At 44.1% G+C, this 25,637-nt stretch overlaps 1 protein-coding gene and 1 long non-coding RNA gene across 2 annotated transcripts in view; both read right to left on the reverse strand.

Annotated features, from left to right (window-relative positions):
* syt6a (synaptotagmin VIa) overlaps positions 1-20,271 on the reverse strand; it is a 34,207-nt gene extending 13,936 nt beyond the window's left edge. The window contains exons 1-2 of the mRNA XM_072448826.1: positions 20,069-20,271; positions 15,717-16,275 (exon numbers count right to left, since the gene is read on the reverse strand). Coding sequence (XP_072304927.1) covers positions 15,717-16,275; positions 20,069-20,247 — 738 coding nt within the window. The 5' untranslated portion in view covers positions 20,248-20,271. The remainder of the gene's footprint in view (positions 1-15,716; positions 16,276-20,068) is intronic.
* Positions 1-25,637, reverse strand: part of LOC140362679 (uncharacterized) — a 414,634-nt gene that overhangs the window by 242,733 nt on the left and 146,264 nt on the right. The gene's annotated exons all lie outside the window — the stretch shown is intronic.

Below are 25,637 nucleotides of genomic sequence, written 5' to 3' on the forward strand. Positions count from 1 at the left end.
ATGAGTCAGGACCGTGGGAGTCTCGATCCCTTATGATCCCTTATGTCCCTTATCAGTCAGGACCGTGGGAGTCTCGATCCCTTTTGTCCTCTATGAGTCAGGACCGTGGGAGTCTCGATCCCTTATGTCCTTTATCAGTCAGGACCGTGGGAGTCTCAAAACCTTTTGTCCTTCATGAGTCAGGACCGTGGGAGTCTCAATCCCTTATGTCCCTCATGAGTCAGGACCGTGGGAGTCTCGATCCCTTTTGTCCCTCATGAGTCGGGACCGTGGGAGTCTCGATCCCTTATGTCCCTTATGAGTCAGGACCGTGGGAGTCTCAATCCCTTATGTCCCTTATGAGTCAGGACCGTGGGAGTCTCGATCCCTTATGTCCCTTATGAGTCAGGACCGTGGGAGTCTCAATCCCTTATGTTCCTTATGAGTCAGGACCGTGGGAGTCCCAATCCCTTGTGTCCCTTATGAGTCAGAACCGTCTGAAAAACAGATCAATGTAGTTTATTCTGTCCAATGCAGTGAAGAAAAGAGCGCCACATAGTGAGACTAAACAGCCACTGCACAAGAGGCTTCATCAGCACAGAAGACACTGTGCTGTGAAGAGTTCAGGACCACAGAGCGCCGTGCATCTTCATCTTAAAGACACAAACCACTCCATCAAAGACAGTGAGGAGAAGATTCTGAGCAGAAGAAAAGAAGACTTTAAAAAACAATAAAAGAGAATCTATCCTTAAACAGAAATCGAGGTTTAAGGTTCAATTTACCCGTGATATACAACAGCATTTTGAAGCCATGCATGGTCATTCCGATGCTAATCAAGTACTCAACAATGATGAGGACCTTCAGCCAGCTAACAATAGGATTTACACAGCCAATTACAGGGATTTTATGGTAACAAAGAAGATTTGATTCACGTGAAGCTTGATGACAGTGCTAACAAATAGATAAACAGGACAGGCTGTTATCAGGAGGCTCCGCCCAGAGTTCTCAGACTAGATCCACAGATTGAGACCAGATCAAACAGTGACCAGATGACCACAGCTGAGGCTCTACTGGACACAGAGGAGCAGTTATAATTGAACTGGGGGCCGCAGAGGCTCAGGGGTCCCAGCGTTTAACCCCCAACAGTGTCAGAATGTGGTGTGAGTGAGTGACAGGTGGGGATCGAGAGGCAGGGTAACACGTGGCAGCCTTGTTTCTGTCAGTCCGTCCCAAAGGCAGCTGTGGCTAAAGTATGAGAGTGAATGCACAAAGTAAAAGCGCTGCATAAGATGGATTTGTATTTTGGGAGAATACTGCATTAAACAGGTTATAATACCTTAATAATAAGCGATAGTAACATGACGTCCATAGATATTGTTTGATCCTCGTCTTCCGCGTTCCGCCTCTAGAATCGATCACATTTCTACTTTATAGATTGTCTCGTGCGCCGCTCGAGCTCGTGCGCCGCTCGAGCTCGTGCGCCGCTTGAGGTCCACTGAGGCCAGACCCCAAACCACATTTACCAAACAATTAGCTTATTGGCTTTCGCTGCGCGTCTAATAAATGGCTCTGATTCCCACATGGTGCCTGCCTGTACAAGAGATTAGCAACACTGTTTTATTTTGTAGGATTTAAAATGGTGGCAATGGAGTCGATGAAGAAACAACAAGAGTAAAACTGAAAACAAATCTGTGAAGCTCATGAGACGCTGAGGTTTAAGTCACAGGAAGTGGATCAAAACGCTTGAGTTTGACAGAACATGAATCCACTCTACTCACAGTTCTACTCACAGTTCTACTCATAGTTCTACTCACAGTTCTACTCACAGTTCTACTCACAGTTCTACTCATAGTTCTACTCATAGTTCTACTCATAGTTCTACTCATAGTTCTACTCACAGTTCTACTCACAGTTCTACTCACAGTTCTACTCACAGTTCTACTCACGGTTCTACTCGCGGTTCTACTCGTAGTTCTACTCGTAGTTCTACTCGTGGTTCTACTCGTGGTTCTACTCATAGTTCTACTCATGGTTCTACTCACAGTTCTACTCACAGTTCTACTCACAGTTCTACTCATAGTTCTACTCATAGTTCTACTCACAGTTCTACTCACAGTTCTACTCACAGTTCTACTCACAGTTCTACTCACAGTTCTACTCATAGTTCTACTCACAGTTCTACTCACGGTTCTACTCGCGGTTCTACTCGTAGTTCTACTCGTAGTTCTACTCGTGGTTCTACTCGTGGTTCTACTCATAGTTCTACTCATGGTTCTACTCATGGTTCTACTCGCGGTTCTACTCGCGGTTCTACTCGTGGTTCTACTCACAGCTCTACTCGTGGTTCTACTCATGGTTCTACTCACGGTTCTACTCACGGTTCTACTCGTAGTTCTACTCGTAGTTCTACTCGTGGTTCTACTCGTGGTTCTACTCATGGTTCTACTCATGGTTCTACTCATGGTTCTACTCGTGGTTCTACTCGTGGTTCTACTCACAGCTCTACTCGTGGTTCTACTCATGGTTCTACTCATGGTTCTACTCATGGTTCTACTCGTGGTTCTACTCGTGGTTCTACTCATGGTTCTACTCATGGTTCTACTCATGGTTCTACTCGTGGTTCTACTCATGGTTCTACTCATGGTTCTACTCGTGGTTCTACTCATGGTTCTACTCATGGTTCTACTCGTGGTTCTACTCATGGTTCTACTCGTGGTTCTACTCATGGTTCTACTGCACTATGGTACGGCAAACTCTCGGTCAAGCCTAAATCACAAGGGTTTTTCCTTTGATCAAACGGGTCAAATGCGCGTGTGGTTCCTCCAGTTCACGTCAGTAAAACTTTGAGGAGATTCATACAAAACTAGACACAAGCCACTGACCAAACTCAGACTGATGTCGTCATGGAGACGGTGTCGAGCCCAAACTGAACTCTGAACAGATTTGAACTTTTCAGAGTGCAGATAAAGAATAAACTGATAAATGTTTCTTGCATTTAGTCTTTAGGGAACGTGCAATCAAAACTGTGCATAGTCTTTAGAGAATGTGCAATAAAAACTATGCATAGTCTTTAGGGAACGTGCAATCAAAACTGTACATAGTCTTTAGGGAACGTGCAATAAAAACTGTGCATAGTCTTTAGAGAACGTGCAATAAAAACTGTGCATAGTCTTTAGAGAACGTGCAATCAAAACTGTGCATAGTCTTTAGGGAACGTGCAATAAAAACTGTGCATAGTCTTTAGAGAACGTGCAATCAAAACTGTGCACAGTCTTTAGGGAACGTGCAATCAAAACTGTGCATAGTCTTTACGGAACGTGCAATCAAAACTGTGCATAGTCTTTAGGGAACGTGCAATCAAAACTGGGCATAGTCTTTAGGGAACGTGCAATCAAAGCTGTAAATAGTCTTTAGGGAACGTGCAATCAAAACTGTACATAGTCTTTAGGGAACGTGCAATCGAAACTGTACATAGTCTTTAGAGAACGTGCAATCAAAACTGCGCATAGTCTTTAGGGCACGTGCAATCAAAACTGTGCATAGTCTTTAGGGAACGTGCAATCAAAACTGTGCATAGCCTTTAGGGAACGTGCAATCAAAACTGTACATAGTCTTTAGGGAACGTGCAATCAAAACTGTACATAGTCTTTAGGGAACGTGCAATCAAAACTGTGCATAGTCTTTAGGGAACATGCAATCAAAACTGTACATAGTCTTTAGGGAACGTGCAATCAAAACTGTGCATAGTCTTTAGGGAACGTGCAATCAAAACTGTACATAGTCTTTAGGGAACGTGCGATCAAAACTGTGCATAGTCTTTAGGGAACGTGCAATCAAAACTGCGCATAGTCTTTAGAGAACGTGCAATCAAAACTGTGCATAGTCTTTAGGGAACGTGCAATCAAAACTGTGCATAGTCTTTAGAGAACGTGCAATCAAAACTGTGCATAGTCTTTAGGGAGAGTGCAATCAAAACTGTACATAGTCTTTAGGGAACGCGCAATAAAAACTGTACATAGTCTTTAGGGAGCGTGCAATCAAAACTGTGCATAGTCTTTAGGGAACGTGCAATCAAAACTGTGCATAGTCTTTAGGGAACGTGCAATCAAAACTGTACATAGTCTTTAGGGAGCGTGCAATCAAAACTGCGCATAGTCTTTAGGGAGAGTGCAATCAAAACTGTACATAGTCTTTAGGGAACGCGCAATAAAAACTGTACATAGTCTTTAGGGAGCGTGCAATCAAAACTGTGCATAGTCTTTAGGGAACGTGCAATCAAAACTGTGCATAGTCTTTAGGGAACGTGCAATCAAAACTGTACATAGTCTTTAGGGAACGTGCAATCAAAACTGTACATAGTCTTTAGGGAGCGTGCAATCAAAACTGTGCATAGTCTTTAGGGAACGTGCAATCAAAACTGTACATAGTCTTTAGGGAACGTGCAATCAAAACTGTGCATAGTCTTTAGGGAGCGTGCATCAAAACTGTACATAGTCTTTAGGGAACGTGCAATCAAAACTGTACATAGTCTTTAGGGAACGTGCAATCAAAACTGTACATAGTCTTTAGGGAGAGTGCAATCCGTCCAGGTCCAGATCAGGATAAGGACGAGGGAGTGGCCATAAAACAGGAGACTTAAGATGTTGTGTTTGAAACCCAACAAACACGAGATAATGACCAGGCCATGTTTTCTACTCGATGGTCTGAAACCAAAAGTGCAGATTTTAATGGAACAAATCAGACAAAACATGACGCAAACTCGAGTGGATTAACATTCGGCTGAACTGGCACAAACACAGTCCAAACAACACGCTGCAGAACGCTTATTCCTACTTATTATTGCTGCATTTGTTGAATATCCATTCCATTTTCGTACATTTACATAAGAAAAGCCTAAGCATGTTTCAGTGTTTATCACATGCCATCTTCTTTATGTAAACTGTAAACATATATATATATATATAATTTGGCCTCATTAAAAGCAAGCGTACGGACAATAATGTTACGACGTTACGCGAGCGCCGCTGTGAAAGGGAAATCATTACAGTCATCAGAAACTAATTACTTTCAAGGTTTGACCCTGGGAGAAAACGACAATAAACACTTTGAATACAAGAACGTGGCTCAGATCAGATTTACCGTTACCACTTACATAACGATCACATTTTGAACCGTTATAGAAGAGCAAAGAAAGTCATGTACAAGTCAGAGCGTTACAACAAAGCAACTTTAAAATGCACCAATTAAGAATCCCCAAACTAATGCAGTCAACAAGTTGTAGTTTTGTTTCAGTTCTGGTCTGCCATCGCGGCTCGTTTGGCTCTCACTATTGGTCGATGTGTTTGAATTCACTTCAGTTATATAGCGGACATTTTGGCCCACAGTGTTACACAGAGACAATAAAAACCAACAGCAAAGGGACTAAATGGTTAGTTTAATCTCAAATAGTGCTAAAACGATAAACCCCAAAGCAAATAAAAGCATGAAAACCTATGACACATATAAAACTAAATGAAACTAATGAATAAAAGACAGCACAGAACGCATGCAGTGAGACTGAAAGCCAGAGAATAAACGTGGAAAGACCTGTTTTAGTCCAGTTTGAGTCCTGGTTTAGTCCTGGTTTAGTCCTGTTTAAGTCCTGGTTTAGTCCTGTTTGAGTCGTGGTTTAGTCCTGGTTTAGTCCTGTTTGAGTCGTGGTTTAGTCGTGGTTTAGTCCTGTTTGAGTCCTGGTTTAGTCCTGGTTTAGTCCTGTTTGAGTCCTGGTTTAGTCCTGGTTTAGTCCTGTATGAGTCCTGGTTTAGTCCTGGTTTAGTCCTGTTTAAGTCCTGGTTTAGTCCTGGTTTAGTCCTGTTTGAGTCGTGGTTTAGTCGTGGTTTAGTCCTGTTTGAGTCCTGGTTTAGTCCTGGTTTAGTCCTGTTTGAGTCCTGGTTTAGTCCTGGTTTAGTCCTGTATGAGTCCTGGTTTAGTCCTGGTTTAGTCCTGTTTAAGTCCTGGTTTAGTCCTGGTTTAGTCCTGTTTGAGTCGTGGTTTAGTCGTGGTTTAGTCCTGGTTTAGTCCTGTTTAAGTCCTGGTTTAGTCCTGTTTAAGTCCTGGTTTAGTCCTGGTTTAGTCCTGTTTGAGTTGTGGTTTAGTCCTGGTTTAGTCCTGATATAGTCCTGTTTGAGTCCTGGTTTAGTCCTGGTTTAGTCCTGTTTGAGTCCTGGTTTAGTTCTGGTTTAGTCCTGTATGAGTCCTGGTTTAGTCCAGTTTCAGTCATGGTTTAGTCCTGGTTTAGTCCTGTTTTAGTCCTGTTTTAGTCCTGGTTTAGTCCTGTTTTAGTCCTGGTTTAGTCCTGGTTTAGTCCTGGTTTAGTCCTGGTTTAGTCCTGGTTTAGTCCTGGTTTTGACCTGGTTTTGACCTGGTTTTGACCTGGTTTAGTCCTGGTTTAGTCCTAGTTTAGTCCTCGTTCAGATTTGCATCACCTTTCAGGGACATAATGATCATTATAAAGTTCTTTCAAATGGTTTCATAGCTTTCTTGGTCCTTTGAGATTCCTATGTCATTATTGCAGCCGCTTCTTTCCATTCGCTTTTAAAACTCATTTAGGTCTTTGAGAAAACTGTAAACGGCTCCTCTTTGTGGACATAAACGTCCAATGTTGAATTTATGTTAAGGCAGGGGTCCATGGCAGGATGTTGTGATATTTGACAGGTTTCTGTCGCCAGCCACCTTCCTGTGTCTCGTCACGGTGGGGAGAGGTGACCAGCTTCCTGTTCCTTAGAAAAAGCAGCTTGAATGTAAACGCAACCAACCACATCTGTTCCTTTGTTCTGAGACAACCTGTCAACTTTTAGGTCATGTGATTTTCTGTTATTTATATGGGGAACACGGCTGAAGGGGGGAGGCTTGAGACGAAGCAGGGCCCAGATCACACTTATGCCAGGGACAGTATTACATTCTTTATTGTCGTCATAATCTCTGTAAATCTACCAGTGGGTTGTATCACTTTTGTCTTTGTGGTGTTGTGACAAAAATGTTACTGTTTTCACGCCGCGACGCTTGTTTCGGGCGCGTCTGCAGAGGTGTGGAGGGCGCTGAAGGCTGCGGAGGGTGCTGAAGGGTGCGGAGGGTGCTGAAGGGTGCGGAGGGTGCTGAAGGGTGCGAGGGTTCAGCCGCGGCGTGTCAGAAGTGTCTCATGCTGTAAACGCCGGAGTGACACTTTGATTTGTCCTTGTGGGAACACGAGCTGCCGCCGCGACGCCCCCGAGACTCAAACACGTCCTCCTCGAGAGCAGTAATGACACTCGACAAGGCGTCATGGGAAACGCCACAATAAGAGCGCTGGAAGAAGACTCTGATGGCACCCTTTTTGGTCTCTGCAGCGTTTTTAATATATCTGACTCCTTACTACATATAAGTAAATGTATGTATGCTTAAAGGTGTACTATTTCTCCACTTCCTGCTCGTCCCCATGGTTTGTGATTGCTTTGCCTGGATTGTTTCACAGTATGGCATTTAATTTATTCTATCGATTATTCTCTCTGGAGACAAACTCTACTTCCGCAGCATTGTGTTTTTTATGATTATTTTCTTTTACTCGAGGGACTGTTCCCCTTGTTCCCCTTATTCCAGACATTTTCCACGACAGCAAAGGATTTCTATCGACACAAAGCCTGGAGAACTCAGAGAAACGGCGCAGTGTTGACTTGTTGATGCACCCGAACACTATAAACCAATCATCTTACTCGTTTCTGTTGTTCTCCATTTAAATGATCAGAATTCCCGCTTGACCGAAAATGCCGAATAACCTCAAGTGCCGATCTGCAGTAGTCAGACGTAAACGTGAGCCAATCGGGACGAGGTGACCAAATAAACCGGGACGAGGGGGGACTTTTTACTCCCGCGCACCTGGAAAGCATGCCCCAGCAGATGGCGCTGTCGTAATGTTACTACCAGTATAACGACGGTGCCAAACCCCTTGTAAATTAATTGATTTAAGGGACGCACATTCTTTATCCTCCCGCTCGTCTCGTGCGCTGGAATTTCCCCGTCGTGGGACAAATTCTTCTCGTACGTTGTCGCGAATGGGTGACGTCACTACATGCCGAGCTACAGACCAGGTCTACGGAGAGGTGAGCCCGCTCTCTATGTTTTTTTAATGGAATTTTTAGCCAGTTTGACATACCGCAAGCGTGAACCAAAGCGATTACACAAACGAGCAAGAGACGAACCGCCCACGAGAAGTCGCACGCGGCGCTTTTAACCCCACGTGTGGGGCGCAGTAGACGTACGTGCGGTCTATTTATAAAGCCTCCTGACTCTTATTAATCCTTTATCCGTAGGTGGAGGTTGTTAGCGGATACGGCCTTTGATCGCCAACGACAGCCACGTTCTCATTAATCCCCGGTCGGTATCTCGCGCCGCTCGTCCGCCGTCGCGTCCCTCGCCGCCGCACGTTTATGCTCCGTTGCCGCCCAAAACCCTCGCCATCTGTGAATTCAACAGTTTCTTTCTTTTTGCCAAGCTTTAACTTAAATGGGAGCAAGAGATTCTGTCAGAAAATCATTCGGCGGTTCGATATCGCCGGCGTGCCGAGGAGCGAGGCTGACTGACTTTACTGCCTCCATAAGCAATAACATTAGGATTATTGAACGGCCCCTAAAGTGTTTCAAGTTCAGCCGCCTTCGCAGGGGCCCGATACAGTGTGGGAGGCGCTTCCAGACGCACAGAGAACACTTTGCACCCTCGGTCGAACCCGGGACGCCGTCGAGCAACGAAGCCGGAGCGAGCGGCGAGGTGGGATAAGCTGCAGGGATGTTACGCGCTCGGGTTGTTTGATGGTTCGCCGCGAGCCTCTTTTGTAGAGCGCTGTACAATGGAATGATTAAACGGCTCGCTGCACGTGCACAGGAATCGTTTGGGTTTTCCATCCATCCATCCATTTTCTACCGCTTGTTCCTTTTCGGGGTCGCGGGTGACTGGAGCCTATCCCAGTGACTTCGGGCCTTAGGCGGGGTACACCCTGGACAGTGGCCAACTTGTCGCAGGGCCAACACAGAGACATAGACATTACAGACAGTTCACTCTCACATTCAATCACTAGGGCCAATTTAGAGTCACCAATTTTGCCTAACACATGCATGTCTTTGGACGGTGGGAGGAAGCCGGAGAACCCGGAGAGAACCCACGGTAACACGGGGAGAACATGCAGACTCCACCCAGAGAGGTCATGTGATGTTGGTCTGGTCCGGGAATCGAACCCATGATCTCCTTCTTGGGAGGCAAGAGCGCTAACCGCCTGTGCACGGTGGCAAAGGGGTGCACGGGTTTTCATTTGGCAAAATGACATGTCAGGGATTTAAGGCAATTCTTGAGTTGTATTTGAGATAGTGCTGCTCTGTACACGCTCAGCAACTGTTCTGTCGCTCTTCACCCTCTTGACTGTCTTATATATATATGTCAAATAAAATGTTCTAACTGTGTTCTGGTACAGTGACTACAGGACTGTTCTAAAATCAAATGTATTGGTGTTTGATCACAGAACGTAGGCTTCAAATTGCGCGGTATTAGTGAGAAAAATAGAATAGAACACCCCTTTTCTAACCCAATCAACTGCTGTTTTAATCCAATGCTGTGTTTTACTCCATACAATAATGAAACTTTAGGTAAAAGTATTCAGAAATGAAGAGAAAGTGTGAGCGGTCACCTCCAGAGTCTCGCTCTAAAACCTATAAACCAAGTTAGAAATCTGGGGGTAATAATGGACTCAGACTTGAACTTTAACAGCCACATCAAATCCATAACATCAGCAGCTTTTTACCTAAAAACATCAAAAATATTGTGTCTAAACCAGACTTGGAGAGACTAAAAATGGACCGGCCTCCTGCTGGTGCCCAGAGTCAGGACTAAACATGGACCGGCCTCCTGCTGGTGCCAGAGTCAGGACTAAACATGGACCGGCCTCCTGCTGGTGCCAGAGTCAGGACTAAACATGGACCGGCCTCCTGCTGGTGCCAGAGTCAGGACTAAACATGGACCGGCCTCCTGCTGGTGCCAGAGTCAGGACTAAACATGGACCGGCCTCCTGCTGGTGCCAGAGTCAGGACTAAACATGGACCGGCCTCCTGCTGGTGCCAGAGTCAGGACTAAACATGGACCGGCCTCCTGCTGGTGCCAGAGTCAGGACTAAACATGGACCGGCCTCCTGCTGGTGCCAGAGTCAGGACTAAACATGGACCGGCCTCCTGCTGGTGCCAGAGTCAGGACTAAACATGGACCGGCCTCCTGCTGGTGCCAGAGTCAGGACTAAACATGGACCGGCCTTCTGCTGGTGCCAGAGTCAGGACTAAACATGGACCGGCCTCCTGCTGGTGCCCAGAGTCAGGACTAAAATACCAATACTTCTATAGCAATGACTCACTGCTGCTCCCAGTGGCCAACCGGGTTAGTTACTAATGTTAATTTTAGTTGTAAACTAGTCCAACTATTATTTCTGTTGTACATTGAGACACATTTAAATTCATTTGAAATCAAGTACATGTTGAAATATGCTGATTTAAGGCTTCTGAATAGAGAATATTTACAAAGACGGTGTATCATTGACAAAAATCAGTCACTGTTATTCTTTTTTTGACATTATGACTAATAGTTTAATAGTGTCTCTGTGTCAAACGGTCTTTCGGTAAGTGTTTTATGCATCTATAATGTATATTTTTCAAATTAAGATGATAAAAGTACGGTTAAGTTTAACTCGTCACGATCAGTTCTACTGCTTTATTTCTGGATGTTTTTACGTAAAAAGCTCTGGAGTCACTGCGACTGTTACTGTTGTTACGTTATTGGTATTTGCTTAAGTCCTGGTTTAGGTCCATCTTTGTGCCGCTTTAGACCTGATTTAGCCCCAGTTCAGTCTTGGTGGTTCTAGTGGAATTATTGGTGTGAAAAGTTTAATAACCGCGAGCCCATATTTCGTGTTTACTCTGCAACCTTCACCGCGCACTTATTTCATTCAGATTATAATAAATAACTGCATGCATTATTTAGTTTGAAGGATTTTTACACTTTTTGTTGTTTTTCCCCTCTTTCTTTCATCCTTCTCTCAAATCAAATCAAATCAAATCAAATCAATTTATTTTTGTAAGGTCCAAAATCACAACAACAGTTGCCTCTGAGGGCCACAGGGAGAAATGAATCAACAATGTCTGTGGTGGCGATGAAGTCAGACAATGTCTGTGGTGGCGATGGACGATGTCCCAGGGTCCTCTGTCCTTAGACTCTCCTTCTCGGCCAGGAAAAACTACAAAAAAGCCTCTTTGGGAAAAAAGCTCTCATTGACGCCGGCGTGAATGGCAACGTTAATAATAAATAAAGTGTAATCCGAAGAAAAAAACAACCCACGCTCAATATACAGTATATCCCGGTTGAATGTGGAACTGCGGTTATAGATTTCCCGCACGTCCGAGCTCAACCGTTCAATGGACGTGATGCGGGACACGAGCGTTTGTGCGAAACCGTCTTTGGTCATGCCACGAAGAAGAGAAGACGAGATCGCTGGTTTTCAGGCGACGTTAGAACATCCTCCGTTGTCGCGTCGTGTTTGATGAACAAGGTAAAATGTCTCATGTTCGGCTGTTTTGTTGGATAAATACAAACTGTCTAGGATGTAGAGTCACCAGGCTCCACATTTCAACATCTTCCTTCGGGATTTTTGCATGAAGTGACACTTTTATGGCGTTAAACTTGTCTTTCTCCTGCTGGCATCAACGGGGCAGGTTACAGGTCAGATCTGTGGAAGGATTACTGATTCCTTCACGTTTTAACAGTGAAATGACAGTTTAATGCCACACTTCGAGCTCCTTCAGCGCCGTCACTAACCGTTATTTTCGAAGTCGATGAGTCAGTGATTATTTTGAGTCGTTCAACCTGTAGGGGGCACTATTTGGAAAACTAGTGTAATTGACACTTTTATGGCGTTAAACTTGTCTTTCTCCAAACAGGCCAAGTTACAGGTCAGATCAAGTACAAACAGGAAGTGAAATTATAAACCTAAAAAATGTGCTATACTATACTACATTTTAATATTTTTTGGGTAAAATTCTAAATATTTATATGAACTGCATTTTAGTTCAATGAGTCGTTCAACCTGTAGGGGGCTCCTTTTGGAAATTGTAAAACTAGTGAAAATGACTCTTTTATGGTATTAAACTTGTCTTTCTCCTGCTGGCGTCAACGGGCCAGGTTACAGGTCAGATCTGCGGAAGGATTGCTGATTCGTTCACGTTTTAACAGTGAAATGCCAGTTTAATGCCACACTTCGAGCTCCTTCAACGCCGTCACCAACCGTTATTTTAAAAGGTGATTAGTCAGTGATTATTATTTCAATTGTTTTGAATATGGTTTAACTGTGACAACTAAAGGCTTCAAAATAAATGAGGAGTAAATTCATTATATGTGTTTTAGAGGATATTCCAGATAACAATTACGATGATCAAAATACGACTATGGTTACATTTATGGTCAACGAGTCATGATTAGCCAATTCATCGTTGAAGCCTTTAAAGGCCAATGACAGGTTTTTTACGTTTTTCTAATTGTGACTTTATTTGGTGTATTTAAACAGGTTGTAAATATAGATTATAGTTTTACACCAATCGAGCAGGAATTTGTGGAGAAAAGGTTAAAAAATCTGTAGAAAATGACAGGAAGTGACATCACGCCAGGGATTCCAGTCAAAGTTTATGCAGAATTTACACAAAGAAACAACTCTGTAAATATTAGTTAAACAAAATAAAGTCACTCTCATATATTTGTATTTGTCTAATAAAAACAGTGTGACATTAGATGAGATTTGGCCCAGTGTTTTCTGGGTAATTTCCTACTGTGATGTCATCAAGTTCAAACAGGAAGTGAAATTATAAACCTAAAAAATGTGCTGTTCTGTGACAATTTTTTTTATAATTTCTTTTGCAAAATTACAAATATGTTTATCTTAACTGCATTTTAGTTCAATGAGTCGTCCGACCTGTAGGGGGCGCTTTAAACTCACACTTTATATAAATATTGTGTTTTAAGCATTTTGAAGGCTTGTAATAGCGTTAAAATAAAAAGCATAAAGAATATGCTAACAAGTTTACCAAAGCATCAGTTTTACCCCAAATCACTAAATCCATTGAATTCTTCTTCCTCTGTGTCACTTCTAAACAACTCCACAAACTCCAGAGGAAGAGGAAGTGCAGATTCTTCTTCTGCGTCGCTTAGAGCCTAGAGATACTATAGTCTCTAGGCTCTATAGTCCAGAAAATACAGTACTTCAACTACTTTACAACATGAACTGACATTTTTATGATTTTTGGCACCAGCAGCAGGACAAATATAGTATGTTTCCATCTGTACGTGGAGGATGTGCTATTCCGTAACAACATTTTTATATTTTGGTTTTGGCAAAATTCAAAATATATTCATCTTAACTGCATTTTAGTTCAACGAGTCGTCCGGCCTGTAGGGGGCGCTTTAAAGTCACACTTTATATAAATATTGTGTTTTAACTATTTTGAAGAGGCTTGTAATGGCGTTAAAATAAAAAGTATGTGAAGTTTCAACATGACATCATTCCTGCCATACCACAAAGCCAACAAATATAGCAACAAACTGTTTACCACCAATAAAACACACGACACGCTGTCATCTGAACGTGTTTCTTTTCACTTCTTCTTCCAGAGTCTAACCCTCCCTTCACTCCACTTCATGAAAACTCTTGATGATTTTAAATAACCTGGTCATCCTTCAAGAGCCCCTGATGTGCAATACTGTCATATTCATGTGCAATACTCATACGCAATAATGTCATTCATGTGCATAGAACTGCTGTAATAAGAGTGTTTAGTTTACCACTATGATTAGTATTACAGTGAACCCTCGTTTATCGCGGGGGTTATGTTCCAAAAAGAACCCGCGGGAGTCGAAATCCGCAAAGTAGAAACCTTTATTTTTTTACAGTTATCAGCCCTCCTGTAGGTGTGGCCTGCTGGAGCAGCAGCATCACAGAGAGGGAGAGGAAGAAGCTGGACAAAGTCATCAAGAAGTCCAGCTCCGTCCTGGGCTGTGCTCTGGACTCGGTGCAGGAGGTGGGGGACAGGAGGGTCCTGGCTAGATTCACATCTATGCTGGACCATGAGTGTCGCCCCCTGCAGGACACTCTGTCCACTCTGGAGAGCATCTTCAGTGAGAGACTGATTCACCCTCGCTGTGTGAAGGAGGTTTCGCAGGTCTTTCCTTCCTGCTGCTGTCAGACTTTATAACAAACACTGCTAGCCCTGAACATGTGCAATACTGAATCAACCATGTGCAATACCTGTAAATAAGAGTGTTCTATTTTGTTTTTATACGGTTTACTTACCTACTAATAGTATTACCTAGTCGTGTGCTAGTTATTTTTAGTTTATTGTATTTTTTATTTTATTCTATTATCATTATTTTATTATTATTATCTGATTTTTATCTTTATTTTGTATTATCTATTTTATTTTATTTCCCCCCCTACATTCCCTATTAAAGGCGGTATGGACGATTTTTCGGCGATTTGAGAACGCAGGCGGAAGTGCGCATGCGCACTTTCCCGTGCGGACTGATACAACACACATGTGCGTTTGTTTATTAGCGCAACGGAGCGCATCGCATCTCTCGTCTCCCGTAGATTTCAGTCTCTTCTGCGTCAGCTCGTACTGTCTTTCTCCGTCTTCATTTTGCCCCGTACACTGAGGGAACTATATTATGATAGATCCATGCGCTTAGACACGCGGAAACGTGGGGACGAGCCTGACGCGGCTGCAGGTGAGCGATAGGTGCGTTTTATGATTGATACGTGGCAGGACAAATGATTTATCCACGCCACGAGGAAATCTGATAAAAAATTTGCTGAAAAAAATCGTCCATACCACCTTTAAGATAGGAGGGGAGTTTTCTTAATAAGAGTTTTCTGTTTTGTTCATAAGAGTTCTATTAAGAGTGTGTTTTGAAACTTCTTATAATCTGTCCTTTCCTCCTGTTCTACTGCGTTGTAACAACGAAATTTCCCCTTGTGTAGATATTAAAGGTTTATCTTATCTTATCTTATCTTATTATAAAATGAAACACTCCATAAACCATTGAAGCTCACACGCGCGCTCTCACCGGCCTCGCAAACTTCAATTTGGCAAGCGGTTTTACATACGTGTACATATTAATCCATAACGTTATTGACACACAGGTAGAGAAGACGCGGAGAGACTGTTTAGCCAATCAGAATGCAGAACACAAAGCATGATGAAAATCCGTGAAGCAGCGAGACCGCGAAAAGTGAACGCGTTATAACGAGGGATCACTGTATTTTGTCTTCTGTTAGCTTATTTTTATTTTATTTTATTTATCTTTTTATTTGTATTTTCTCTATTCCCTATTAAGAATATGAGATGTTCTGTCCATAGGAGTCTTGTTTATAAGAGTTTCTTTCTATTAAGAGTGTAATCTGTTATTTTCTTCTGTATATACTTGCGTTGCAACACAAAATTTCCCCATTGTGTGGACTAATAAAGGCATTTCTTATCTTATCTTATGTTTTTACTCTTTCATTCAACAACTACCGACCCGGCGAAGCCCTCACACGCCATCATCCGCCCTTCAACAACAATAGCTTATCCCAAATCGCAGGGGCAACGGTCCCGCCCCCTTCATCCATCAGAAAACCCACGACCAGAACTCCCCTCGAGCATCCGACTCACACTGGTGGCGTACTGGATGTCCCTCCAGATGTTCGTCTCGCGGGAGAGGTCCGACGTCTCCATTAGGTTTTCCAGCACTACCTCGCCGATCATGTCGTGGCGGGAGAAGCGGTCGAAGTCGAAGACGCTCATGTGCAGCTTCCTCGCCGGCAGCTCGTCGTAAGGCACGGGGAACTGGAAGCTCTCGTTGAACGTTGGGTTCAGCATCTTGCGGTGCACCCGGGTCTGGAACTTCTTGCGGTCGGGCAGCAAGTAGACCTTGACGTACGGGTCCGACGTGCCGCACAGGTCCTTGGCGGGCAGGTCGACGGCGCGGAGGATGTTGACGATCAGGCACTCGTTCTCGTAGTCGTACTTGAGGGAGAAGTTGATGCGGCCGCAGTTCTTGCCGCCGCCGTTTTTGGAGGGGTCCTCGGATTCCTGCGCCTTCTGCTGGTAGAGCTCGGGCTGGATGCGTCCGAGGCCCGCCGGCTTGTCGTCCTTCAACTCGTAGTCCATGCCCAGGTCCAGACTGCCCACCTGCATCTGTCTGGGCAGATGTCTCTTGAAGGAGTTATGCCTGAGGAAAGAGATCGAACATAACAACATATAAGCACCGCATTGGAATAAAACAAATGAGAGATGGTCAGCTGTTGTCTGGATAAACCTTGGCGCTCAGACCCAAGCCCGGTCTGAACATCAAATATGTAATGAAGTGAGAGAATTGTGGATTTATGGATTTGAGGAAAATATCTACCAATAGTATCTTCTTTTTCTAAAATTAAACAAGTGGCGCGTCAGAGCCCCCAAATGTACAAAAAATGCATTGAGAGATAGGAGATGGCCCAAAAAAATCAGATCCTAGAATCATGAAATTTGGCGCAGGGGTAGATGGTGACAAGAGAAGTAAAAAAAATATTATTACGGCAACGCCGTCCGCCCAACCAATTGTCGGCCATATTGGATCAAAATTTACTAAGCATGACTTTTTCCAAATGTACTTTTACCAACTCCTCCTAGGACGGAGTGGGACATCAAAACTTATCCAAATGACTTTGATATCTGTCACGGTCTCTGAGCGGCGAAGCCGCAAACTGTAGCTACAATTTAGGAAATTTCCTAAATTTTAAATTTGCTGCCGCTTGCGCAGATAAAGTCCGAATTGCATAAAATTTGAATCAGTTGTTAAACCCTTTGCCCTAAACCTATTTTAAGTGAAATAAATTAATTTGGCGTGACAGCGCCCCCTACAGAGTGACATAAAATTTTATATGGAGGGTAAAATGTTTAGTTTTACGAAATTTGGCACAAAATTCCATTTTGGCATCCCGATCAAAAAAGTCAATGAGACCCATGTCATATTTGTTACGGTGTAGCCATAGCGATGACAGAAACCTCCCATGTTATTCCAATGGGGAAATCGCCAGATCTCTGAAATGTGAACATGCTAACACTTTATACTTTTACAAACTCCTCTAAGGGCGTTAGCCCGATTAACCTGAAATTTGGTGAGACTCATCTTCAGGGGTGGACCATCAAAAGTCACTGACTTTGTAAAGCAAAGGGGAGAAGACGTGACAGTGTCACGGATTCAGCAGTAGGTGTTTTAAAAGATAAATTGGGGCGCCCCTCCTTTTGCGGCGGCGGCGTGGCGAGGGCCGATCAACACAGCTTGCGGCTATATTTGTTATTATTATTATTATTATTTATCATGATACATATTTTTTTTCCCTTCTTCTCTCTTTCTTGGCAAAGGTCAGTTTGTTTTATGTATGTTTTTGTTGTAAAATAAATAGCAATTTTTTTTTTATAATAAATTGGCGGCGGCGTAACATTCTCTAGGTCCAGATTTACATTTGAGAATTTCAAGTCCTTGAATGGGGCCCTGAAGTGCTGACGAGAGGTCCCATTGTCTCAGACTCGGACGCCGTTAAACCTCACATCGATCCTCGGGGAATGTTAATTGCGACCTTAATTGTCTCGTTTGAAAGAGGAAGAGATGAGTCACTGGCAATTATGTGCAAACAAAACCCTCCAGAGTGATGTACGACGCAGTCTGACCCGGGGCCACACAGTCTGACCCACCCGGGGCCACACTTATTTTTTCTTGTTTTTCTTATTTAATGAAACACACAGATCAATCAACAGACACATATTTTTAAACAAGGAGTAACTATTTTAACATGGTAATTATAATCATATGAATAAATTTTGTCTATATTTCACATTACATAATTTTTTTTAAATTTTTTTTAATTTAAAGAAAAATGACGATCAAGCAGACGACAATACCTTGACGCTTACGCTTTATCAACACCTCATTGGCTGCTTCTTTGGCCTCTCTTTTGCCTCTTATTGTGAAGAAACCATCACTTTAGCAGAATGCACTCCAACCAGGCGTCTAAACATAATTGATTAACATAATTAATTCTGCGGGCGCTAAGTCGCCTATACAAAGCCTTCGCTATCTGCATATATTAAAGCTACAGCGCGGGGCCGTAATGCTGTCCCCGTGTGCATTTTCTTATCTCGCGGCGAGTTGCATTAGCTTCTTTCAGGAGTAAAGAGGAGGGCCGTTTCACTCACAGGCCCCGTCTTAGGAATCCATATTGCAATTCTTTCATATGGATTTCTAACATAAGGGGCCAAATATAGCACACAATGTTGTACTTTAACGCGCACGACGCTGCGCCGCTGCCGTTTGTGCAGCGGAGAAGCTCAGGCTTTTACAATGAATCTAAAGGCCACATTGTCAGTGTTGATTACCGTATTTTCTGGACAATAAGTCGCACCAGCAAAAAAAGGCATAATAGAGAATAAAAAAACATTAGTGGGATTTTTGGGGGAACTTCATCTTGAAATGCAGTTTAAAATAATAACAGATTAGAAAACATGATGAATAGGTGTACGTATGCTAACGCTAACACCTTCAGCTACATGACGCACAGACAGAACTGTGGTAAGTGTCTGGTATGTTAAAGTAACATCTGAACAGTTATTCAGATAACTATAGCATAAAGAACATGCTAACAAGTTTACCAAAGCATCAGTTTGACCCCAAATCACTAAATCCATTGAATTCTTCTCCCTCTGTGTCACTTCTAAACAACTCCACAAACTCAAGAGGTAGAGGAAGTGCAGATTCTTCTTCTGCGTTGCTTAGAGCCTAGAGCACTCTCTTGTGGTTGTCAGTGTGAAAATAACAAATAATATCACATACAAGTCGCTCTGGAGTATAAGTCGGCCAAAACTGTGAAAAAATGTGCGACTTCTAGTCCGGAAAATACGGTATTTGTGTCCTCTGGTTTATGGTTAATATTACTGAACCATGAGAATTAAAAAAAAAAAATCACAATATCTTCTGAAAGTGGTGGCACAAACTTTGTGCAGTTTTATGTTAACAAGCACACTGAAATGAATGTAGTGTGACGGCAGAAATGCTCAGTCTTTTCGATGATTTATGGACTTAAAAACGGTGGAGGATTTCTACCGTATTTTCCAGACTATAAGTAGCACCGGAGTATAAGTCGTACCAGCCAAAAAATGCATAATAAAGAAGAAAAAACATATATAAGTCGCACTGGAGTATAAGTATAAATATAAGTATAAGTTGCACCCCGACAAAAACTATGTAAAAAGGTGCGACTTATAGTTTGGAAAATACGATACTTCTGACATCACAATCCAGGAGCATTGAAAGTGGGTATTTTTTAGGCTCAGACAGAGAGGACCACGTAAACAGGATGAACGAAACAATCATGAAAGTTAAATAAAGCTCCTGGTAAGTTTGTGGTGAGGGAACAATGTTAAAACAGGGTTAATTTAGCATAATGTGTGTCCTTTAAAATCATATTATCATAAAGACTAAACGTTGCAGCTCTCACACACGGCCTGTTCCCCGTGAGCTTGTGCAGATGGATGTATTGATTTTCCCAGCAGCCTCTGTGCCCCGGGGCAGCTGCACTGGATTATAACATCAGGGAAATGTCACATGCAGCGGTGATCTCTCATTAAAGACTCCACAGTCTCCGAGCGGCTGAACATGTGACTCTGAACACGGACGAGTCGCGGTGTATCAGTGTTTGGTTTTTGGGGGTCATAGATACAAACCCAGGGGTCCCCAAACTAAGCGGCCCTCACACCAACTTTTATTGGCCCTCGGGTTTCCTCCTAAATTGGCCCAATTACGATGTGTGTGTATGTGTGTGTTCACCTGGTGGAGTAGGCGGGCTCGGTGGTCTGTGTGTGTTGTATGTGTGTGTGTCTCTGTGTGTTGTGTGTTATGTGTGTGTGTTGTGTGTGTTGTATGTGTGTGTGTGTGTGTGTGTGTGTGTGTGTCTGTGTGTGTGTGTTGTGTGTATGTGTGTGTTCACCTGGTGGAGGAGGCGGGCTCGGTGGTCTGCCGCTGCATTCGCTGCGTGCGTCGCAGGAAGTGCTCCCTCATGGAGAGCTGCACGTCGGTGGGAATGTCCGGAGACGTGTGGCTGATCTTCACCGCGGCCTCCAGGAACCCCATCGTGCTCAGGGGGTCCTTCACCTTCTCCGTCGCCATGCTGACGGGCGACTGGGGCGGCGGCGACGAGCGGTTGGGCCTGTCGCGGGGACACAATTTTAAAGACAATAAACTGATGATGATCCACGGACGATAAGACATGTGAGTACATGTCACATGTACTACATGTGAGCGTTATATTTAACATTTATGACGTCGCAGTGTTCACATTTTTAGCAGCGAGAGCTCAAAATGCGTCTAAATGTGTAAGATTTGCTACAGTCCAACATCAAATATAAAAGTCTGCTGTTTGTAGCCAACATCGAAAGGAAGAAAAGCGAGTGAAAAAGCAGATAAACAACAGGAACGCTCACATTTATCACATATCCGGGCCTTTCTGTCCTTAAATAAGACGTTCCCCGAGTCAGTTTGTTGAAGAAGACGAGGAAAGCTCCAAACAACAACAGAAGAACCTCTTTCACTTTGCATTTCGAGGTCGTTTGTTTGCTTAATTTGGCAAAAGAACGAGAGAAGTAACGCACTTCGCTCAACGTGACCCCTTTGAACCGCGGCGGGTCCAAACGGGGTAAGGGGCGCGGTCTTACGTGAACGGGTGGAGCTCGGGCGCGCGGGGTGACAGGGCCGGGCCGCAGGGGGGGAGCGGGGGCTTGTTCCTCCACGGGAGCCAGCCGAACCTCCAGGACACGAAGGACAGTAGCGCCACCAGAGCCAAGACGCAGAGCACGAAGACGCCGACCGACAGGCCCAGCCACGAGTCTGTGCCCGGAAAACACAACCAGCAGAGGAGCAATATGGAGCGACAGATGGAGGGGACCGGGGGGGAGAGAGAGAGGGGGAGGAGAGAGGGAGAGAGAGGGGGGAGGGAGAGAAAGAGGGGAGGAGAGAGGAGGAGGGAGGAGAGGGAGGAGAGAGGAGGAAGGAGAGAGAGGGGGGAGGGAGAGAGAGAGAGAGGGGGGAGGGAGAGAGAGAGGGAGGAGAGGGAGAGAGAGGGAGGGGACCGGAGGAGGGAGAGAGAGAGGGGAGGGAGAGAGAGAGAGAGAGGGGAGGAGAGAGGAGGAGGGAGGAGAGAGGGAGGGGGAGGGAGAAAGAGAGGGGATTGGGGGAGGAAGAGAGAGAGGGCGAGGAGAGGGAGGAGAAATAAGAGAGAAAGAGGAGAGGGATGAAGAGAGAAGAGGAGGAAGAGAAAAGAGGGAGGAAGAGATGAGAGCGGGAGGAGAGAGAGAAGGGAGGAGACGGAGGAGAGCGAAAGAGGAGAGGGAGAGAGAGGAGGGAGAAAGGGGGAGGAAGGCATAGAAAAAAGAGATAAAGAATGATGGGGAGTTGAGGAGAGGGAGGGAGATAGAGGCAAGTGTTAGAGAGGAGGGAGAGAAAGAGGGAGTACGGCGAGGGTGAAAGGAACGGTGAGAGAGGGAAAGAGGAGAGGGAGGAAGAGAGAGAGGAAGAGGGGGAAAAGGCGCAAAAAGAAAAAAGAGGTAAAGAATAATGGGGAGAGGGGTGAGGAGAGGAAGGGAGATAGAGACGGAGGGGAGGGATGGAGGCAAGTGTTAGGGAGGGGGGAGAGAAAGAGGGAGAATGGAAGAGAAAAGGACACAAAGAGAGAGAGGAAAGAAGGAGAGAAAATGACAGAAAGAATGAAACGGTGAGAGAGTGAGGAGATAAAGGAGAACAAACAGGAAGAAGAAGGAGAACGGAAGGAAGGAGAGAGGGTGAGGAAAAGGGCCGTAAGAAAGAGAGGGAGGGAGACGGAGGGAGTATTTGGAAGGGTGAAAGAGAACAGAGAGAGAGAGAGAGGATGGAGAAGAAAAAGAGACAAAAAGAAGAAAGGATGACAGAGGGAGGAGAAATAATGACGGGGAGAAGGGACAGGGAGTGAGAAAGGAACGGAAAAAGGAATGCAGATGAGAGAGAGAGAGAGAAGTTTGAGAAAAGGGGAGGACAGGAAAGAGTGAAGGAGTGAAGCAGGACAGGGAGAAAGAAAGAGAGTGAGAGGAAGAGAGAGGAGGAAGAGGAAGAGAGAGGAGGGAGAGGAAGAACGAGGAGTGAGGGTGCAGCGGGACAGAAGGGAGGATGGCGGAGAGAGAGAGAGAGGGAGAGGGGGAAACAGTCGATTAGAAAAGCATTTCTCAAACAGTCTGTTGCTATTTTTGTGCTTTTATATAAGACGGGAGCAAAAAGCCAAAGATATGAAATATTAATGTCGACTCAGACACAGATGCTATGGTTTTTGAGGAGAATGCATACGTAACATATCCCGACAATTCAAAAGTCGAGTTTCATTTCCGCCACGAAAAGAAAAAGAATAAACCAATCCAAGCAGAGGAACGGTGAACGCAGAGGACTTTCTCTTTTGTACCTGTTGCAGTCACTTCTCAAGCGTCTTTCAGATAAACCAGGGCTGCTCAACATGCGGCCCGGGGGCCTAATCCGGCCCGCCAAGCAGTTTAATCCGGCCCACGAGTCATTTCACGAATATCGAAAAAAGTAAAATAAAATGTTTACAGGTTTCATTCTGGGTTCGCTCTAGTTTAGACCTGGTTTGTTGATGGATTTGTCCTTGTTTGGACCAGTTTTGATTCTGGCTCAGACCTATTTGGTTCTAATCTAGTCCTAGTGTAATTCTGGTTCAGTTTTGGACGGGCTATTTAGCAAAGCGATGTTGGTGACGCATTTTGAACCACAAAAATCTTTTCTATCAGCAGTTGTTGGGCTGTATAAACTACTTATTTTATTGAAACAGTGTTGGGGATATTTTGTGCGACCCAAAATGTTGTTACTGTAGTACGTGTTGTGCACCTCCGGCCCAGAAGCCTCGGCCCACGGAAAAATCTGGCCCTGATATAAACTTTTCCTCCTCCTTCTTCCAGTAGAATAGTTTGTTTCCGTAGCTAACGAGAAGCTAAATACAAAGTCACCCATGTGGATATGTTCACTCATTTGTCTTTTTTTAGATCCACGAATGCGTCAAATATCACGGAGTGTTTGAAACATTCCGGTCTCTATGGAGCAGAAGCAATTACAGCCTCGTCATAGATCACGGAGCAAACGACGGCTCCTGCGCGAAGTGGCATTCTTCCTTTGCTTATACTTATATTTACTGCACGGGGTACACAACTTTCTATGTAGTTGTGTCTTCCCCTCGAGAGTACACTGTAAGAGTAGCGTTTTATGATGACAAAATCAGGCTAATGATGCATTTTATTTTTTGTAAACTTGGAATTAAAAGCCAGAATGCCACGCTCTGACTGATAGCGTTATGGTAGTTTCTCCAGCTTCACTTTGCCGTCTGAAAAAGCTGCGCACTTGAGTTGATGCATGTGAATACGGACGAGTTTGTGAGCGCCATGGAAACGAGTTGGACGAGGATTGAATGTACACTTCTGTGTGTCGTGTGTTGCGCCGTCCCCTTCTTGACATGGCTGCCTTCTTGTTTCCTCTGGGGGATGGACCAATCCAGCATCTCCACCTGCAGCCCCGCCCAGTACTTTAGGACCCCGTGGCAGCTGTTCAGGTCGTCTGCGTTTTGGCTTGGCGGGGGTCGGGGGCCTTGGTGGCATCGCCCGAATCTGTGTTTTGAGACTAGCGGTTTAATCGTTTATTTTGCGTCCCCTTTAAATTTGTCCCTTTGATTCTGTTTACGGACCTTTGTTGTGTTCGGACTGTGAGACCTTTGCATTTTTGAGGCATATGTTTTGTTTTCTTTCTGTTATGTATGAGTTTCTGTTCATTTACCTTTACGTTCCTGTTCATTAAATTCGGGTATTTAACGATTGGGGGCTCGTCCGGGATCATTACACCTTGTTTGTGCCAATGTGAGAGTGAATGTGTTTATACTTTAAAGGGGAGGGCTCCACGACACACCCCAACTACACTAACATGGAATTTAAGTCTCATTTTGTTGTTGTCTCGACGTCATTTTTGATTTTACATTAAGCGTGTAAAAAAAAAGCGTTATTATAATTATTCAAGCGTTCACATTCCTTGCACTGAACCTTTGAGAAACAGTATAATTATTTTAGAGGAAAGTAAATATCCAGCTGTGTGCTAATACGCTCTGCCCACCTTTGTCTGTTTGATATGTTTGGACGTGGACATTGTGAAGCTGCTGTACAATAAGCAGAGACGGGCCCAGAACGCTGACGAGGGCTGGCGAGTTCTCCACTGTGACCCGGGGAACCAACAAAGATACAAAACACAGAAAACATCCGCCGCTGAGATATGCGCCTCGGTCCCGCGGCCGAGACGAGGTAATTATAGCTTTACACCTGATACTGAGGCGGTCCGCGGCAGCACAGGAATTCAATTTTCAAAACGTGTTCAATTCCACGTAGTGAGATTACAGAGATTTATCAGGCTTCTGCGGGGAAACCGTGGTACACAGTGTGGTTCATATACACTATATATTGTAGAGTAACATGTAGTGAGGTACTAATAACAGAAATATGGTGTTACGGTGTCATCAAAAAGCTCACACTATACTATCACTATATGGAATCATAACGTCCTTTGGCATTATTAAAAAAAAGAGGGAACAACCTAGACCATGATCCTTTGCTCGTTTTACATTCTTTGGAATATGACAGTAACAATTCACACCAAAAATTTAAAACATTTTGAAAGGAAAAGCTACAGCACATCAACAATTCTGTTAAAACCTCTTCAAAATGTCATTAAATATCGTTCCGTGAGACGCATATTGTGATCATATCGTCCACCGAAATGTGAATATTGTTTGGTCAGTTTTAATCTCTTAGTGGGGCCCAGATGTTGGAGGTCCCCAGAACCTTTGTATAAGGATCAGTCCATCCAGCCCATTATTTATGTACTTTAAATATATACGGTTGTCACATGGATGATTGGCAAAAAGGCCTGGATACAAAGACTCGCATGGAAACCTCTGAGGAGAGAGCAATCCGTTCATTTTAGTGTAGAAAAACTGCTCTATCGTCCACTATTCCCCAACTACAAGAGCAAATGCAGACTTTAGGAGTAATGTTGTAAATGGAGACACAAAGACATGGAGGAGGATGAAGCGAACAGCCAAAATGTGTGCAAACATCCAACAATGCTAACGGTAGCTGTGGGCTAAATGCTACCGCGATGCTTGCGCTGCATTAAACGTTCTTAAAGAGGGGGAGAAATGTTCTGTTCTTCGTTGCATCAGCGCAGAGCTTTCATCCACATCAGACCCGGCCGCACATTATGACGCGCTGGAGAGTTTATCCATCGACACAAGTGGAAAGTACTCTGTTACCTAACTCTTTTCACAGTGATACAACATGTCTACTTCTACTTCAGTAATACTATTCATTCAAGCAACAATACATTTCCCATTGTGAGTTAATAAGATAAGATAAGATAAGATATTCCTTTATTGTCCCACATGGGGAAATTTCATTGGTGCAACGCAGGTAGATACAGAAGAACAGATC

Source organism: Eucyclogobius newberryi, unplaced genomic scaffold (assembly GCF_026437365.1).
Source record: "Eucyclogobius newberryi isolate DKJ021-1_F unplaced genomic scaffold, fEucNew1.0.hap1 SCAF_17, whole genome shotgun sequence".
In the NCBI taxonomy this organism is placed as follows: domain Eukaryota; kingdom Metazoa; phylum Chordata; class Actinopteri; order Gobiiformes; family Gobiidae; genus Eucyclogobius; species Eucyclogobius newberryi.